This window comes from Corvus kubaryi, unplaced genomic scaffold, assembly GCF_017639235.1.
Source record: "Corvus kubaryi isolate FWS band 111438036 unplaced genomic scaffold, C.kubaryi_AGA036_p1.0 65438, whole genome shotgun sequence".
Lineage (NCBI taxonomy): Eukaryota > Metazoa > Chordata > Aves > Passeriformes > Corvidae > Corvus > Corvus kubaryi.
In genome coordinates, this window is record NW_024582002.1 from 146332 (window position 1) to 158739 (window position 12408).

The 12408-nt window shown below is 43.6% G+C and overlaps 1 protein-coding gene across 1 annotated transcript in view; it reads right to left on the bottom strand.

The window, feature by feature from the left end:
• LOC121673443 (ubiquitin-like protein 3) overlaps positions 1 to 5751 on the bottom strand; it is a 58820-nt gene extending 53069 nt beyond the window's left edge. Inside the window, exon 1 of the mRNA XM_042046738.1 lies at positions 5069 to 5751. Coding sequence (XP_041902672.1) covers positions 5069 to 5095 — 27 coding nt within the window. The 5' untranslated portion in view covers positions 5096 to 5751. The remainder of the gene's footprint in view (positions 1 to 5068) is intronic.
• Positions 5752 to 12408: the final 6657 nt, after the last annotated feature.

Genomic DNA, 12408 nt, shown 5'->3' on the forward strand with positions numbered 1-12408 from the left:
CCATCTGAAGTATAGAGCTGCACCAGGGCCCAGAGTGAGGATCAATCCATCCACAGGCTACAGCTACTCATCCCCAAAGAAAATGAGATTAATGTCATGCAAACATTGTTTCAGAATATGTCAGATATATTAGTAAGTTACAAAGTTTCTACAACAGTGCCAGACCTAAAAATGTCAGTTGCTGCTACGGTGGTTTTTTTTGGTTGTTAGGTAAACCATTTTTTAATCTGTGAAACAAAAAAAAGGTGGATGGGGGAAATGATAAATACAAATCATTTTGGAATATACCCAAATATATACACACTGAAGATGAGCTTTGGTAGGTTTATCCCTGGCCACTGCTTCAGATAACAGAGAAAGTTCATTTCATTACAAGAAGTACTGCAATATGCTACAAAGGCTCAACTGGCTTATATATTGGCTCAATATATAAGGAGTCAGAAAGAAGCTTCTTCAAGCTCTTCTTTCTAACACAGATCCCACCAATTCCTTCTTCAAGAGGAGAAAAACAAACCCAAAACAAACACTGATAATGGCAAAAGATAAGCTACTCATTTCTGTTACAATCAGCAAAGAATTGTGGAAAAAAGGGAAGGAAAAAATATCCATACAGAAAAACTCAGTTAGCTATTTTTATCACAAAATGTAATGTATTAGAACTTTCAACATGTGGGGGATACAAAAACACAGAGAAATAATCATACTTTTATTGCTAAAAAAATGTAAGGGATGAACTTAAGACTATTATAGACAAAGGCTACTAGGAATACAGTAATTTTCAAAACCACGAAAAGGAGCTACTGAAGGCAAAAGTAAAAGCACTTAAAACAGAAGAACAGAGATGCAGGACTTCTCATATTTTGTTCTGATACATTAAAATGCTATGGTGAACAAATTATTTTCTAAGTTCCGATCGTATTACAACACTAATGCACCTATTATTCTTAGATGAAATCGTTTAGATTGAATGATGGACAACAAAACTCAGCTGCCATACAACCAGCTACTCCTTTAAGTCTCTCTCATCTGCACCTTATTCTTGGATGCCAAAATTCCCTTACTGATGCAGCATCAGTTTCATGTCCTTCCTTTTCCACTGCTAGCCTCCATTAATATGTGTTAAAAAGGAAGTCCCTATATATGTTCAACTATTAATCAACATTCTATATTAAATTTCCTAAAAAAGAAGATGCACATACATATTTCCACTAAAGATGCTGACACTAACAAGGCGTGAACTGAGCAGGGTTTCTATTAGTTATTCTTCTTCCACCTACTGCCCCCTTTAAACACTGGCCACATACAAGCATTTTAGACCATATACTCCACGCTCTTTTATGTCTGCAAATGTCGCACACCAAACATTCAGTTTTCTTAAAAGTAATCTCTCCCATACCACCTACATCTCTTAAGTATAGCATATGGATTGAAGAGCTGTGCACATTAAAAATTAAAACCTTTAATTGTTTGGTAGATTCCAGCATTTTGCTGTTTACCAAATGCAGAAAAACCCAACAAACCAACAAGAAAACAAACCAACAATAAAAACCCCACCATGAGCTAAAAGCATCACCCTCTGTTACGACTCAGACAGGAAAAGAATTGGATCTCCTAGAGGTCATGCAAAGAACTGCCCAGAAAGAAAGTGCTGGCAGAGCCTTTTCATACCTACATAAAACACACTGACTACAGGAAACGGTGGACACCGTTAGTACTTTTTAGTCATGCAGGCGGCTTTCTGTGGACTCCTAAAATCCCTGAAGAATTCTAACTATAAGGAGAAATATCACAGGCACACAGAGAAGAAGCTTCCCACATTCTGGTGATAACTCCACTAAAATAAAGGGGATTATTCAATTGAGTAATAACTTCTTGACTGAGCATAAGTTTTTCATAGATTGCTTTAAAATTGTCAGCTACAGTGTTTAAACAAATATCAAACCATTTTCATTTGGTCCACTCAAAAAGCCAGTGTGATTAATTTCACAAGTCCATAAACCACTGCATGTCTATTTATCACTACAAAAGAAATACAACTTGCAAACAGCCCTGCTGTTATTCACAGTCAAACTCTAACTGCTACCAAATGGTAAAAATGATAAATTACCTGATTAAATTACTGAACATAATCAGAGGTGCCCTGCTGCCACTACATCAGTGCTTATGTGAAAAATTGAACAGAATTAGGCTCTAGATACGCAGTTTAGTCTTCAAGAACTGCCCCAGACATGTCTAGTCCTAATGAAGTTAATGAAACTACTCAGGTAGAGAGGTCAATATTAGCAGGTTTCATTCCAGGAGTGGAGTTTTAAGCTGTAAGTAGCACACATTGCTAAGGAATAATGCACCACAAACTTACAATACCCGGAATGTGGTGTGTCACTATCCAATTTATTAGTGGAATGCAAATTATAAAGTACTGTGTTAATTATTTAAGAAGTGATGTTGAAATGGTTAGGTGGTAAAAACTGCTGTAGTTCTGGAAACAAGTCAACTCAATGTCAGAGAACAGGAGACTGAGTCAAATTATGTCTACTTAGAAATACAAAGCTTACTGAAAATCAGATCATTTACTATGAATTTATGTATAGCAGATCATTCTCAAAGGTGGGACAGGAAGACAAATTAACATATTTTTAAGAAGCAGCAATTATAATATTATTATTATTATGAGCAGGTAAATTCATGAATCTGACATAAACAGTTTCAAACATTATTATTATAATACTTATGTAATTCATAGCAGATTTACTAAGTAAATGGAGTCTTCATAAAATGACACTCCATCACACTCATGCCAGCTCCTACAGAAATGGGAAATCAATTTTTTGCAAATGCAAATTACACAGTGGGTGGGTAAGAGAAATGCAAACTGCAAAATCCTACACTAAATAAAAACATATATAAACATGGTGACAGCCTGGTAAGAGCTCCTCTTCAAATAGCTAACGAATGGCAATCCCATTTTCCTTCCTGAATGAGCTCCTTTCAAATATGGAGGATGGTGACAAAAGGAGACCAAAAATGAGTTTTCAAGTAATCTTTTCATAAAGTAATATTTATTTGTTGTAATTAATAACTGGAATTTCTACAACACACTTCAAACTTTCAGAGAGAAACTGCATCAAATAATGCAGAAACTAAGAGAAAAATGATCCCATGACAGGCCAGAAAATATCTATTTATTTAGTTAAATTCTACCGACATTGGTAACATCTTCATTCAAATGTTTTTGTAATGACTCAGTATTTAAACATCACTATGTATAACAAGCTTCTTCCTGATTTGAATAAACAGAGTAGCACTAGGCCCAGCTATCCCGAGCAGTGGTATTCTCATTACACTGTAGCAACAGAAGGAAATAGTTTCCATGGAAAAAATTGGATTTTGCCTATCTTAAAATCTGTGTACTTTGTAGAAAATGTCAAGCATTACAAGCCTAGTGGCAGCACCGGGACTCCCAAGCAGGCAGGCCCTAGGAGGAGCACGGAGGTGGCAGCTCAGCCCAGGGTGACAGGAAAGAGGAGTGTGCTTCATGTCACAGTCAAGGGACTCCTCCAGGCAACTTAAAAAGCAGCACTGAGATTTGCACCTAATCCTCCACAGCCCAGGCGCGGATTTCTGTGATATAACGCTAGACAGACACGTGCAGGAGAGAAGGGGGTTCAAAAAGCTCTAACAGTCTGGGAGACACTAAAAAGAAATACATGAAAACTGATAGCTGAAGAGCTTATTGCCTCTGAGTTTAAATCCTTTCATCGCTCTTTTCATCCAGGGGAGGTAAATTTTATTTATAGTATTTGAGAAAGGCAGGGGGAAGAAAAAAAAGAAAAAACCTGTAAGCTTATAACTGCTGTTTGATCATCCTCTGTATCTTACTGTTTCTGCTTTTTTTGGTCAAAATTCACTCATTGTGACTGCTGTACAGAAGCTGTGAAGGAAACACTGAAAGCAAGCAACTAAACAGATACCATTATTTCAATAGCCCACTTGCCATACATATCCCAATTAACTGTACATCAATCACTTAGACAAGGGCTACTCGTTTTCATTGTTATCACTACCGGGGCAGGTTTTACCCGCAAAACAGAACTTCATCCTGAAATTAAAAAAAAAAAGCATAGACAAGTCCTCTGCTTTTGGGGAGGAAAAAAAGTACCTTTAAATGTGAACAGCTGTGTGGAGAGACATGAAAATATTCTGCTGTGAGAATAAAGAATTAACATATCAAACTGCAGCTACAAGTTCGTGGGTGTTTTTTTCCAATTAAGTGACTTATGAAAATATATCCTGATTTATGGAAATGCATACAAATGGAGAAAGTCGTGCTGAACGGAAGATTACCTAGCAGACCTGATTCACCCTACCTCTTCACGCTCTGTTATATCTTCCTATTTTAAATGCATCGAGCCGAGTATCCAATACAAGCTGAAGTACAGTCCGCCATAAGAAGTACTAGGAGTGCCCTTGAAAAATGTCCAGATTGCAGCTAGTGCACAAAGGACCTCGCCATGAAAATAAAGCGCATGAAGATTTCTCTCTCGCTGTTGAGCCGGCAGCAAGTGAAGAGATTAACTTCCCACCAACATCGGAAGACAAAGTGTTGGCAAGACACAAGCCAAGTTTAAGAGGTTTAGAAAGAAAGAAAGGAAAAAAATTAAAAAAGAAAGAAAGAAATGGGTCGAGCAATTCATCCCGAATGCTCTGCTTCGTATTTGTCTCCCCCACAAAAAATGCTCGACTGAGCTGAAGAGCCGTGCCACACGACCCAAGCGTGAGCACTCCGGTACTGACTGCCATAGGTAAGGGAGCCTGGCATCCCCCTTCCCTGGCTACACGGGAGGCGACGCTGCAGATCTCCCACTCCACCATCAAAAAGCGAAGCAGAACCAGCATCAGGGGCGGGAGGGAGAAGGTAATTAACTGGGAACTTTATGTTCCTTAAATATGCAACCAAGACCTTTTTTTTCTTCCCACGCCCCTCTTCTTTCCATGTTCTCTGTCAAAAGCAGGCTGAAATAAACGTTATTCTATAATAAAACTATTAAATAAACAGTACAAGACTCACCATATCAGCTGGAACGCTGCTGGACATTTTGATGTTACCCTAAATGGCTTAAAATCAACTTTAAAAAAAAAAGAAAAAAAAAAAAAAAAAAAAAAAAAAAAAAAACAGAGCAGCAGCACCAAGAGCAGCCTGCCGGAGATCTTCAAGATGCAAAACCGGTGTCAATATCGGAGGCAGCAGCTTCCACGTCCCCTGCGCGAAAGAGAAGAGGTGCCCGATAAGCAGCGGGGAAGGCGGCCGGCTGAGGAGCAGGAATATCCAGGGGCAGCGGTGCCGGGCTGGACCGGAGGAGCCAGCGGGAGACCAGAGATGGCAGCAGATCTCTGTCAGCGGCGGCAGCAGCGGCACCAGCGGTGCCAGGTAGACCAGGCAGCAGGACTACACCGCCACATGAGCTGCGTGTGGGCTTTTTCCCCCCTTCTCTCCCTTTGCCTTCTCTCCCAGCCTCGACAAATGACGACGGGATGATTCACACGGGATAATAGTGCGTCCAAGTCACCTCCTCAGTCGGCGCAGGCGACCCGGGCACGCAGGCAGGACCTGGCTCCTGCCCCGGGCGGCGGGGCAGGGAGGCGGGAGGGCCGGGGTGGGCCCGGGGCCGCTGCGGAGGACGCCGGGCTGCGGCCCCCTCTAGGCGGTGTGCGGCATCCAACAGCGCCCGGCGGGGACGCGGGCCGGGGCGGGAGGGAGGGCGGGCGGCCGGAGGGGAGAGCCCTCCCCCGCGGCGCTCGGCGGGGGCCGGGGGGCGTTCGACGGCGGCCGCCTCCCGCAGCCTCAGCTCTCCGCTCGCATCGCCGCCGCCGCCTCCTCAGCCCGCCCTCCCTCCCTCCCTCCCCCGCCTCGTCCGCCGGCGGGTCCGGCCGCCCCCCGAGAGCCGCGCTGCGAGCCGGAGGTGCCGCTCCTTCAGCGCGATCCTCGCCCGCAGCCGCCCCCTGTCATCTTCGGCTCAAGCCAACATGGCGCCTGCCGAGCCGAGCGAGGGGACGCGGCAGGGGAGACACGGACCCTCCGCCGCCGCCTCCGCCACCCCCGCTCCCGCCGCGTCACACGCCGCCGCCCCGCGCGGCACCATGGGGCTTGTAGGCGGCCAGGGCCGACCGCCGCCGGGGCGGGGCCACCCGCCCTCCGCAGGCCCCCGTCCCGTCCCGTCCCGCCCCGCGGCCGGAGCCTCTCGACCCTTCCGCGCTCCTGCAGCTCGGCCGGGACGGTACCCAGGGGACTCCGCGGCACCGGCTCCCCCTCCGGGCAACAGAGACGCCCCGACCGTGACGTGAATGGGCGCTTTCGCCCTACGGGCGCTGCAGCTCCCTCAGGGGCGTCGGGCGCTCCCCTCACAGCCCCTGCCTCCCACAGCGGGTGCCGTTCCCGGCGTGTCGGCCCGCGCTGTCCCCTTGGACGGCTTCCAAAAAAAAAAAAAAAAAAAAAAAAAAGGTAATTGCCATAGAATGTTTAGGGTTTGGAATGGACCTTAAAGATCATCTAGTCCTAACCCATCCAGCCACTAGACCAGGTTGCTCAAGGCCTTATCCAACCTGGACTTGAACACTGCCAGGATTGGGGTATCCACAACGTCTGGGAGCAACCTTTTCCAATGCTCCACAGCCCTCTGAGTAGAGTTTCTTCCTAATGTCTCTATTTCCCCTCTTTATATTTGTATGCGTTACTCCTTGTCCTATTACCCCTTGTTCTATCATTACAGTTCCTGACAAGAGTCCCTGTACAGATTCCCTGTAGATCGGTTACATTTTCATGTTAACTGTTTTGTTTTGCACCCCAGATCTTCAAGTCTGGGCCTGTACATCACGTTTTTGTATTTCTCATTCTCACATTATTCTTTAGGTTTTTCTTGAGGGTTTTTGGGGTTTTATAATTATTTGTTTGTTTCTTTGTTTCCCAAATTGTGTCATTTTAATAATGAAAAAAAAGCTCCTGTAAAATTCACAGTGCAAACAATGACTGCCACCTTGGAAGCACCTGGAGAAAGGGCACTCCCTCATCATGTCAAATGCCACTTCAAAAGCCACCTTGCTTCCTGAAGAGCTCTGCATTTTGTTATGGATCCAAGTTATCAGAAACTGTGTGTGCAATGGGTGTTTTATCCCTTATTCCAGGTGGCTCCTGGAGATCAGCATTCAACAAAGAAAGGCAGTGCCTGATGAAAAGTGCACTGCAGCTCAAATATACGCAAAAAAAATCCACACAAGGCACATGTCTAATGAAGAAATGAGTTGGGCTTTTAAGAGGGGTGTGGATAAGCACATTCACATACCAATACTGTGAAACTGTCCAAGAAAAAAAAATAAATCAAGAAAATCAAGCAGATGGTGACAGATGGTTCCTTTGTGGACAAATCTCATGTAAAACCACAGGAAATTAAGACATAGTTGTTCCCTTTAATTCTAAAAGTTCGAGTCTGCCTTTCCTGTTTTAGGACTTCATACTGCAAAGGCAACCCCTGACAAGACACTGTCCCTTGCAGGGGTTATAATTCTTTATTTTGTACTCTGCCCCAAAATAGTACAAAAGTACTGACTTCAGAAGATAGATCTGACAGCAAGAAGTCCTGTTTGATGCCAGGGAAAAAAGTTGGGGGCCAACAGATGTGGCTCTGCATGTGTGACCTCTGTGAGGATTCTATACTGTCACATTGTGTGACTTTAGGCACGTCACTCCCTCTCTTGTCAGCCTAATTTACTTGGATGGTACATTTTTGGGAGTCAGTGGCAACCCCAATCTCAGTCAGGCCTTCTAGACACCAACAGGATAAAAGGTCTTGTGTTTGTGGGAGTAATAGCAAATTGTTGAAGCACCGCTTACTCTTTCTCTGACTGGATATCCTTGAGGAACAGAGAAAGTACAAGAGGAGAGTTAAAGAGATGAGACTTGAAAGATGGGTCTCCATTTCAAACATTATGTATTCTCAGGTATCTATGATTTTCTGATTAAATCAGTGACAGACTAAGAAATTATAACAGATCTTGCTTAGTAGAGTTTATACTTAGAACCTTACTAATGTAGGCTTTTCCCTGAAAAACAATCCATCAGTCAATCAATCAAACAAACAAACCCCAAGAAACTTATATACAACAGTTTAATCAGCATCTTAATATCTGCTCCAAGGCCGTCCTGCAGACCAGCCCTTCACTCCTCTCAGACAGCAGCCCTGTATAGGTGCCTCGAGGTGATCCAGGTAATTTAGGAGGTGCCCTGCCCATACCTTTCCTGCCAGCACTCTCATAGTAGGGGCAAGAGAACAGGCACCACAACTGCTTTACAGGCACTGCACATCACAGCTGTCTCCCGATGTAAGCTGAAATTGGTGGCAGCACAATTACGTCCTTGGCCACTCTGTGACTGCTGAGGTGCATGGTCCTTCCCACCTCCTCTGCTACAAGCTGGCAACACAGATAGCGGGGCTTTGTAATCCTTTGCAGCTCACAGGGTGGATTGCCAAAGATTATGTGGAAATACCCTTCCTCTGAACATCAAGAAGTCCATGCGCCCAAGCAAGTCAGGCAAGTAAAGACAGCAACAAGCACAGGCAAACTGGACAAGGGGTCAGCAAGGCAAGCAGGCAGCAGCAGGGCACATCCACTGCACTGGAGATGGCCCTTTTTAATATTCAGATGGAGGAACTCTTCTGTGGTACACAGTGATAAACACATCCATAGGACATAACCACAGGAAAGAAACCAGCGTGATTCTATGGGTTTTGCTTTTTTCCCTCTCTTTTAGCAGTACATGAAGAGGAAGGATCATGTGTTGGTGAAGCAGTGGGGCACAGGAGGAGTCAGGAGTCTTGAATACTCTGAGTTCTTGGTGCTTTGTGTATGCAGTTGACTTGGTCAGCTTTTCTGCCAAATGTTGTATAAATGAGGATCGGCTCCTCTCTGATACACAGCTGTACTGATCAAGAGATGTCGATTACCTTTTTAATGATTATTATGATTACCATCTATTTGAATCTACAATTATGACTGCTGGCCAGAATGCTCCAGTATTAGGCACAGCACAGTGTAAGTACATATCTTGTCCTGTCCTGAAAGGTTCATAGTGCTGGGTTTACCCAACAGCTGATATTTATATCACATTCAAATGATTATTTTTTCCCCTGGCTTTCTTCTGTGATGACCAAACACAAATGAATGGAGGATCTGGTAAAACTGGCACATGCTGGAGAACATTTCAGGGTGATTTTGTGATCGCCAAATAACTAAAAAGAGGTGCTGAATGATGATGCTGGTAGAAGTTGCACTACATATGATGACAGGGGTAGAACCTACCAGTTTTGTAGAGGTGAGGTCATGTATTTGAAATGCAGGGTGGTCAAATATAAAACAGAAAACCAATCTTTTCTCTTTGGGATGTATTAAGAAATGCTGTTATGATAGTATTCATTTCACATTTGCAGAGAGAGGAAATGAGAGTTGTGGTCAGCAGTAGTTGTCTGGAACAAGGGACCCTGCAAAAGCATAACCACAGGCTGAGTCTGGGATCAGCTTACAGATAAATCCCAAGCAAGTGCTACAGGCATACACATCTGAAAACGAATCTTTTCCACATCCAAAGATCAAGGAAAAAAGGGGAAATGCTGTTCAAGAGGAATACTAGCAACATAGAAAGCTTAAAAGGCTATTTTGTTTTTGGGGCCTAATCCTGTACTCAGATGCACAAATCTTTTTTCCATTAAGTTTCCTTTGCAGAACTGTCATTTGAATTTAGACATCCGGGTACAAAATAATTCATCATCATTACTTTAGCAATTTATGGGGGAAATTGATGAGGTGTACAACTGATACTTCATTCCTCATTTGAAAAATATGCCATGGCACAAGTAGAATTTGGCTGTTCTGTATTCCCTTAGAGAGGAATTGTGCCAGGTATCCACAAGTAGACTGGGCTGCGGATTAAGCGTTTCATGGCCATCAGTACTAGTTGAAAGCTGACTCTGTACTGAGACATGCTTAATAGGAATAAAAGGTCTGTTATACTAAATCAGATTAGTAGTCCAGCCAATGTGATATCCTGTCTCCAGCAGTGGCCAGCATCAAATGCTTCAGAGAAGGACACACAGACTCCCACAGTGGACAATCATGTTATGATCATCTTGTTTGCTAAGTTTCCACTGCTGCCAAGGCTGCCAGAGAGGCTGGTTTATGCCCTGGAGCACAAAATTTCATGTCCTTTATAGCCTTAATGGCAGCATAACCCATTGTTAACATGTGAGACCGATTGCCGTTTTTCAGAAGAGCAGCGCTCTCTCCCGAGAGTTGTTACTGCTGGGGTTGGAGACCAAGTCGAACCTACATCCCACGACTGACATTAAAAGCTCTCAGCTCAGTACTGTCTTCCAGTGTTTTCCCTTTGTGAGCTGCAAAGGATTAACGGAGCATCTTCAGGAGAGGTAACACACCATCACGAAATTTCTTTTAAGGCGATTTCTGATTTGTCTCCACATTTTTCAGAGCACCCTGAGAAGGTGAAAGGCTCCCAAGACAAAGGATTTAATTCTTTGGGGGTTGGCTGTGGGACAGATCAGGATTCTTTCCCTCTCTGGCAGCCACAGCAGCAAGATATCCAGGGCAGCAAGGAACACACTGGGTTACTCAACAGGGTACTTTTAGTACCTCTGTAGAAACACGTGGCTTTTTTTTTTTTTTTTTTTTTTTTAACTCTTACAGAGCCAAGTTTGCATTCAACTCAGTATGAGTCAGTCACACTGAACTCAGGTGCCTTACAAAGAAGTGTTCAGGCAAAAAAGCTGCACTGGAAATGAGGGCTGGATCCCACAGAGTGCTTGCCACCCGCTGTCTGTACTGCTGGTTTCTCGTTCTGGCCTCTGCAAAAAATTCATATTTTGTGTGTTCAGGTTGGTTTGTTTTTTTGTTGTTTTTTTTTTTTTTTACTAAACTGACTCCTTTCCCCTTGGAAGAACATTGATTTTTGCCTGTTTGCTGCTTCTGTGTCAAGCCAAACCAGCATGTGGGTCCTATCAGCCTCTCCATCAATGCCAGCAGGCTTCTGGGAATAGCATTCCTCAGTGCCTCACCTTTCTCCGAGCCAGCAGGAAGGCAACAGAAGGACCTCTGAGATTTTGTAGAGTTTAGAATACATGCTGCCAGGCAGAATCATGGTTTATTTATTTATTTTTTAAGTTATTCATCAGATTGATCTTGCTGGCAAATAAAAACACACAGCCAGTTTAAACCAACTCACATTGTTCCTCTGAATGCCCCAATATGCTTTAAGGGTTTATTTCCTCCCCTCACATCTGCAGTTCCTGTGTACAAGCAGACAACAATAGGAAACAACTGAGTGACACTGCGTGCCCAAGGTTACTCCTGACCTTCCTGATGCAGCTGAACCAGGCAGGAGCCGTGCTCTGCCAATCTAGTGAGTGTTGCAGAGATATGGCATAGTGGTGTTACACTTACTGATGTCACAAATTATGTCAGCTAACTTCTAAGAGCAGGGGTGAAGACTGATAGAAGAGGGTACAAAGGTGGAATAAGAACAAGAAGCCCCCTAGCCTGTTTTAGAGAGTACTCAAATCACCAGAATTCTGAAAGTGGTTTAACTATCTGTATATCTAGGAATTAAAGGATGCATCTGTCAAGTTCCTACAGAAAAATAACCCTGAAAACAATTGGAAGAACTCCCTTATTTTATAATATATAAGAAACAGGAAGGAGAAATTTTAGCAGAAAAGCTTCCATCCTGGATCAGCTTCCTGACAACGAGGGGGAACTTTAGGGAGCATTGAGGTAACACTACATTTCTGAACTTGAGACTTGAATTTAACAAAACATAGCAGTAAAATGCTCTTTAATATCAGGAAATAAATATGGGGAAACAAAGAAGTCCTACACAACTGATTGTAAGGGTTATGGTGGCAAAACTTATTAAAATTTGCCTGAGAAGAAGGAGGTCAAAGATCATGAAAAGTGCTATATCAAATTAAATGACAGCTCTGCAGAAAAAGGAACAAGAATTTGTGGCTTTGGGGAATGACTGTTGCAAAACTCAAAGCTGCAAAAGAAATTGTCTGGAAAAAAAATAGAGAAAAATGTAGGGTTAATGTTCAAGAGAAAATATATTAAGCGGACCAAGTATCAGTCTTAGACTGATCAAGGATGTAGAAGGAAAATGGCTTTGTAAAACTGTTAAACATGAAAGCTAAAGCTCAGATTGCTTGTTGGTGCTACCAGGATCCCAGCTATTGTTTGTGCCTCACAGGAGCCGCTGCAGCCCAAGGCTGAGTGTAGCCTATTAGCTGTGCAGAGCCAGAATCGGCAGGGACCTTGGGGTACCAACTGTGTTTTATCATCCCTCTGTCCTGC